Source organism: Nansenia antarctica (genome assembly GCF_963989245.1).
Source record: "Nansenia antarctica genome assembly, chromosome: 5".
In the NCBI taxonomy this organism is placed as follows: Eukaryota; Metazoa; Chordata; class Actinopteri; order Argentiniformes; family Microstomatidae; genus Nansenia; species Nansenia antarctica.
Genome location: NC_137690.1, coordinates 52424482 through 52431981, shown reverse-complemented (window position 1 = coordinate 52431981; position 7500 = coordinate 52424482). Strand labels below are relative to the sequence as shown.

The window sequence follows — 7500 nt, the reverse complement described above, 5'->3', positions numbered from 1 at the left end:
GGGCCATTGGCAGTCATAATGCTAGAATGTTTTTTATTTTTTATTTATTTACGGTAGACAAACTTTACAGGGGGGTAGTGGGGATGAAGAGGGCTTTAGGAGGGACAGTTAAGATGGCCTGAAGAGATGTGTCTTCAATACACGGCGGAAGATAGGCAGTGAATCTGCAGTCCTGACAGAAGTGGGAAGCTCGTTCATTGTTCGCCAGGACTTATTAGCCACGCTAATGTGTGCTGTGTCTGGGCGTTAGCTGCTACATGTTAGCCTAGCGCCGGACCACTGACTCCTCTGAGACTAGAGTGGGTTTCTCCACTTAGACACTGATCTCAGGTCAGTGTTGAGTTTCAGCCCTGTGGCAGACAGGTGAGGGTATGGGCAGGGTACACTGGTCCTAGACCTGTGCCATGTCACCTGTGGGTGACTGCTGTGCGGCCCAGAGCAGCGTGAAGCAGGGCAGAGGAGAGAGGCTGCTCTTCAGAGGAGAGGAGACTAAACGATGGCTGTACTCGTGTGTGGTCAAGGCTAAAGGCTGTGATGAGATGTGATGGATGGGAGTCGGTGTGTGATCTGTTCTGGCTGGCTGACTGGCTGACTGGCTGGCTGGCTGTGTGTGTGTGTGTGTGTGTGTGTGTGTGTGTGTGTGTGTGTGTGTGTGTGTGTGTGTGTGTGTGTGTGTGTGTGTGTGTGTGTGGCCAGGCTGTGGTGTTGGTCGAGATCACCTGGCCCTTTGCCACTTCTGGCTCAGTGCACACCAGCTGTGCAGCTAGCTAGTTACAGTCCCCAGGCACTACAGAGAACACACACACACACACACACCCTTCCACCCACGCGTACACACACACACACGCATGTCTGTCATTTTGAAAAACCTGAACTCCTGAACTATGTCCCTGTGACAGGAGCGGTAATAACAACAATAACAACAGGACACTGTGTTTGTCAGGAGCCTTTCAAGGCACTGAAGGTCGCCTCACTTAAAAACAAGTAGGACACAGTCCAGATAAAACACCTTGTTGACAGATTACAGCCAGACAGGACAGGTGACAGGGGGCAAGGTGGGAGGAGGAGGACAGCAAAAACAAGGGCACAAAAGAGGACAAATCTGACAAGTAGGACTCTCTCTCTCTCTCCCCCCTCTCCCTCTCTCCCTCTCTCTCTCTCTCTCCCTCTCTCTCTCTCTCTCTCTCTCTCTCTCTCTCTCTCTCTCTCTACAGCAACAGGAGCAGGACCCCACCAACCTGTACATCTCCAACCTGCCCGTGTCCATGGATGAGCAGGAGCTGGAGAGCATGCTGAAGCCCTTCGGACACGTCATCTCCACACGGATACTGAGAGACGCCAACGGGGTCAGCAGAGGGGTCGGCTTCGCCAGGTACAGGAAGCACACACACACGCGCACACACACACACACACACACACACACACACACACACACATATGCACAGACACACACTCAGTGGCAGTGGGTGTGAGAGGTAGTATTGAGTAAAGTGGTTTAGGTAGTCCTTAGACATGGGTTATGCTTGGGGATGATTCTACAGTCTACAGTGGGCCTGTTTATGAGCCTGATCGCCTGGGGGAAATAGCTGTTGGTTAGCTTCTGAGTTTTGGCCATGAGGCTCCGGAAGAGGCTTTGTCTTTTGGACGGCATCGGTTCAGACAGACTGTGGTTGGTGTGGCTGGGATCTTTGATGATCCTCTGGGCTTTGCTGACACACCGTTTGTTGTATATATCCTGGATGGAGGGAAGCTCACATCTGTAGCTACCTCTGTAACGCTCTGCGGTTGAGGACAGTGCAGTTGCCGTGCCAGGCAGTGATGCAACCAGTCAGAATGCTCTTGGTTGTGCCTCTGTAGAAGGCCTGCAGGATCTTGGATACCAAACTTCTTCAGCCGCCTGAGGTGAAAGTGGCGCTGCTGTGCCTTTTTCACCACCTGTTTGGTATGCTCGTCCCAGGTGAGGTTGTGTGTGTTTTAACTGTCCCACCTGAGACATTTACTTACCCTCTACCCCCCTGTACAGTTTCTCCAGTGTCATAATAAAAAAATTAGTAGCATAATAAAAGAAGAAGAAATAAATCTTCCCTCTTCTAGCACAACGATTACCAATGCCCCCAGGCCCAAGCATAGATTACTTTGTCCCTGCTATTACTGGTGGATAGATGATTTACTTACTTAGACGAATGTATTTGTTGTGATTTGGATAAAGGCGTCTGCTAAATGGCAAAAATGTCAATATAAAATGTGTATGTGCGTGCACGTGTATATGTATCTGTTGCTTTGAAGTATAGTGTGAAAGGCAGACAGAGAGCGAGAGAGAGAAACAGAGAAACACAGCAGGTATGGGCCTGTCAAGCAACACTGTTCTTTGTCTTTTTTTCATGTAAAACTTCAGTTTACCCTTTTTATCCCTTCAAAGTCATTCACATCCTCCCCATCCACAGCATCTCTCTCTCTCTCTCTCTCTCTCTCTCTCTCTCTCTCTCTTGCTCTCTCTCTCTCTCGCTCCCCTCCCTCTCTCCATCGCTCTCCCCTCTCTATTGCTCCCTCGCTTTCCCTCTCTCTCCCTCTCTCTCTATCCCTCCCTCTCTCTCCCCTTCTCTCTCTCTCTCTCTCTCTCTCTCTCTCTCTCTCTCTCTCTCTCTCTCTCTCTCTCTCTCCCTCTCTCTCCGCTGGCGTCTGTTTGCCCAGGGGGAGGTGGTGGTTGATGAGAACAACAGCACCATCTTGCAGGGATGTTTTCATAATCAGACGGTGCTGCAGTCCCTCCCATTCCCTTCTCTATTACTGCAGGTTGCAGCACCTTCAGGTAGAACCCAGCCGAGACAGACAGTCCCATACCAGGTTAGAGCTAAAGCTACAGCTAGGCTAACCTCCTATAGACCCACACCAGAGCACAACTAAAGCTACGGCTAGGCTAGGCTAACCTCCTACACGTTTCAAGTTCAATAATAATAATAATTATTATTATTAATTATTAAGTTCAAGTTACATCCCATTATGCAAGTATAAGAGAGTGAAATGCTTAGGCTTCAGTTCCACGACATTGCAGCGACAAGAGAAATAAATGGAAGTAGTTATAAAAAACAAAACAAATAAGGCAAGAGAAAGTGACAATAGTTAGAGACAAATAAGACAAGAACCACAACAGAGCACAGCTAAAGCTACGGCTAGCCTAGCCTCCTGCACACCCACACCAGAATATAGCTATGGCTACTCTATAAATATAACATATACCATTTAGCTGATGCTTTTATCCAAAGAGAATTACAGTGCAATGAGTGCATACATTTTTCGGTATATATGGCCCCTGTGGGAATCGAATCTACAACCTAAGCGTTGTTAGCAACATGCTCTACCAACTGAGCCACAGAGGACCTAGGATAGCACAACAGGCCAGCGTAGACAGACAGACCAGAACACTACGGCTAACCTATCCCTGCCACAGGCCACCTGTTCATATGGGCCTCAGCGGGGAAGCAGACATGATGAAGAAAGACAGAAGGGGAGGGGAGGGAGGGAGGGAGACAGAAATAGAGAGAGAGAGATCCAGAGGGATAGAAAGACAAGGAGAGATTAAAGGACAAAGTAAATAAGAGTTGGGGAAGGAGAAATAGGGATGAGTGAGAGAAACAGAGAGAGAGAGGACAGAGAGAGAGAGAGAGAGACAAAGAAACACAGAGAGAGGTAGAGAGCGAGAGAGATATACCCATAGTGAGCGAGAGAGAAACAGAGACAACGATGCAAAGACAGTGAGAGAGAGAGAGAGAGGTATTTGAAATGGAGCCCCCCCCCCCAGAAGGTATTTGAAATGGAGCCCCCGCAGAAGATGAAATGGAGACCCCCCAAGAGGAGGCAGATGTTGAGGGAGTAGAGATGCAGAGAGTGATTAGGGATATTAAACTCAGCCAAGTGTCTCTGCACCCCTGTATGACTGCCTGTCTCTCTCTCTCTCTCTCTCTCTCTCTCTCTCTCTCTCTCTCTCTCTCTCTCTCTCTCTCTCTCTCTCTCTGTCTCTCTCTCTCTCTCCCTCTCCCTCTCCCTCTCCCTCTGTATATATATATGTGTGTGTGTGTGTGTGTGTGTGTGTGTGTGTGTGTGTGTGTGTGTGTGTGTGTGTATGTGTATGTTCAAGGCCACTCACTGTGTAAATGGCTCAGTTGACTTACGCTGGCACAATGAGAGACACAGGGACCTGACCCATTTACTGCATTGTAGTACAGACCCCATAGCCAGAGAGAGAGAGGGGGAGGGAGGGGGGAGTGGGGGGGGGGAGGGAGAGTGGAGAGTGGAGAGAAAGAGATAGAGAGAAGGGGGGGTAAAGTGTGTGTGTGTGTGTGTGTGTGTGTGTGTGTGTGTGTGTGTGTGTGTGTGTGTGTGAGGGAGGGGTGAGAGGGAGAGAGCTCACAGACCCATTGCTAGTATTTAGCAGGTCAGAGGTCTGTGGTCTGTGGCAGAGTTTGATCTCTCTGCTTTAAAGGAGGAGATGACTCACACACTCTATCTCACACACACACACACAGGCCACATCATGGTCTCTAATATCTTAAGAGTCCTCTCTGTCTCCGTCTCCCCTATTAGCTCAGGAGAGTGTGTGTATCACAACACAAAGTAATGACAACACACACTATTACTATATTATATTGTATAGTTGACTCATTGATTGTTGATGACTGTTGTGGTTGAGCTCCTCGGAGCCAGACCCCAGAGCATTATACCATGTCAATTACGGTATGAGATGTACATGACAAATAACTGATTTCATTTGATTTGCTTTGACACAAACTCATTTTTGATTACTGTCGCTCCTCATACAGTGACTCAGCCCTACGTTTTATGTTCACACTCACGCCAAGACAAACAATAACTCTTCATAATGGGCATGAAACAACAACTGAAATTGCATATGAAATAAAATATGACAATATCATGCAGTATATAATACCCATGACTCTGATATTGTTCTATTGAATTCACCAGGGGGGTATTCCATCAACGTCGCTAAAGGAAATTCCAGGCTTGTTTTTGATGTCTCGCTATACTCCAAATAAACCTGGATTTTCTTTTTATCTGTCTCGCGAAACGTATAAGAAATAAGCCTGGATTTTCCTTTAGCGACGTTGAGGGAATCCCCCCCCTGGTCTGTTGTGCGGTGTACCGAGTGGTATTCATCTATATATGATATCATATTCCTCTACATCCTCTCCTCTCCTGACAGGATGGAGTCCACTGAGAAGTGTGAAGTGGTCATACAACATTTCAACGGAAAATACCTGAAGACCCCTCCAGGTGTCCCAGGTGAGTGTTCCCTCCTTCCTCTCCTCTCCGTGCCTCTCACTTCCTCCCTTTCCCCCAAATCACCCCACCTCCCCCCACCCCCTCTCCCTCCAACCTCCCTCCCTCCAACCTCCCTCCCTCCCTCACACGGTTCAAGAGGCCGACTGGAGGTAGAAAGAAATCGGAGGCCAGGCCTCATTGTAATGCAATATGGCCGCCCTGTGATGGATTGTGCATAATGGTACATCTGACACCTCCAGTGAGCGGTCTAGCTGTGTGTTATAGCTCTTGATGTATCCCTGTTGGGATGAAAAAGAAAGTCCTTCTGCTGCCGATGCAACACAGCCAGTTCTGAGGCCGGGCCCAGAGAAACCTCTTGATATTCATGCTCAGGCTTCGACGACGGCCGACAATCTACTTAAGAGCTGCTCTCTCCTCCTCTCTGCTCCCCTCTCCTCCTCTCTGCCCCCCTCTCCTCCTCTCTGCTCCCCTCTCCTCCTCTCTGCTCCCCTCTCCCCCTCTCTGCTCCCCTCTCCTCCTCTCTCTCCCCTCTCCTCTGCTCTGCAGTCGGCCTCACGACACGGGACACGGAGATGGAGAGAGAGAGAGTGAGGTAGAGAAGGGGGGAGAGGTAGCGAGAAGGGGGGGGAGGAGGAGGTGGTATGTAAAGAGAGAGAGAGAGAGAGAGAGAGAGAGAGAGAGAGAGAGAGAGAGAGGTTGAGCCACAGAGAGAGAGGCTGAGCGAGAGAGAGACAGAAAAAAAAAAAGTACGCGGGAGAATTGAGATTGGGCTACCTCAGCAGTTTGTGCGAGGGAGCTCCAGGACCCCTTTTGGTCTGAATAAACCATGGGGGCAGGCGGAGCTGTGATGCTGGGGACAGGTGCTCCAGACGGCTGCATGGCCTCCATGGTTCCATTAACACTGTTAAACTGTTAAACAGTCCCTCAAAACCCATCTTTTAAAAAAAATCTCTACCTATAATTAATTATAAGTTTATAGTTTAATGTTATTATTATTATTATTATTATTTATTTATGTATTTATTAATGTTTTACTGACTGTGCCTGCCATTTGTTTTATAAATAATAATAGTAATAATAATAATAATAGTTTTATTGCCATGCAATCAACTTGTCAGTCAATTGTTGGAATTTGGTATTTTATGCTCTAGGTAAGGGGTTGGCCATAGACGGCGATCCTGGAGCAATTAGGGGTTCAGTGCCCACGGCCAGCTGGGGTTCGAATCGCTAAGCTGCCAACCTTGCAATCATTAGACGCCGGCTCTACCTGCTGAGCCATAGCTATTCTTGTTCTCTCCATGGAACGTAGTGTGTTTAAGTTCAGAGAGAAGCGCATTACAAACTAAATGCATTACCGGAGTCTCCAAGGTAAATGCATACTCTGTTCTCCAAGGTAAATGGATACAAGATACACGGATACGCTGTTTGTGTAGCAGCGGTGGTTGGTGAACTACGTTTGAGCACGATGAGGAACCTTCCCTGAGACCTGAGGACTTGTGTTAGCTCAGCAGGCTAACCAGAAGACCTAGGTTCAAACCCCGCCGGTCACACAAAGGCTGCCCTATAGAACAGGCTACATTGTCAGCTATACAGCAGCCACACAGGCCGTGGCCAACCATTTACGTACTGTAAAATGGTGTCCTCACTGCGCCACTGCACCTACGAACCTATTAAAGGCATAGGGGCGGTTATATGGGGTTGGGCCGTAATTGAAAACCTTTATAGTGCTAATATCACACTGACCTTCCCCTTTAAGTATCCCTCCCAGCCGCTCAGATCTATTATGGTTAATAGATTGTAAGGGCGGTGCCAACTATCTACATTAACATCCCTGGTCTGTGAGACGTCTTCACCAGGCTTCATTGGCACAGGAAACATTATACTTCTGATGGACTCATTGTTACTACTAACTATACATAGTATATAATATATGATATCAAGTGTATCATAGTATAGCTGTCATAGCTGAGTATCACAATACTATCTTCCACAATACTGTATTGATTAGGCTCCAGCATTCATAGTTTTTATATTGTTATCGTTTTCACGGAGCGATACTGAATGTTCCCTGAGCTATATCAATAATGTATTGTCAGTAAATATATGTATGGTACCGTGACCCATGTGAGGGCCTATACTCAATACTCAAACTACTGAGTAGTTTTACCTGGTTAGATATGGCTCCAGGGTGAAAGTCTATAA

At 47.7% G+C, this 7500-nt stretch overlaps 1 protein-coding gene across 2 annotated transcripts in view; it reads left to right on the top strand.

Annotated features, from left to right (window-relative positions):
- Positions 1-7500, top strand: part of LOC308158502 (RNA-binding motif, single-stranded-interacting protein 3-like) — a gene marked incomplete at both ends in the record, with an annotated part of 211336 nt that overhangs the window by 148569 nt on the left and 55267 nt on the right. For both annotated transcript variants that reach the window (XM_080532138.1, XM_080532139.1), the window contains 2 exons: positions 1215-1372; positions 5219-5298. In XM_080532138.1, coding sequence (XP_080388264.1) covers positions 1215-1372; positions 5219-5298 — 238 coding nt within the window. The remainder of the gene's footprint in view (positions 1-1214; positions 1373-5218; positions 5299-7500) is intronic.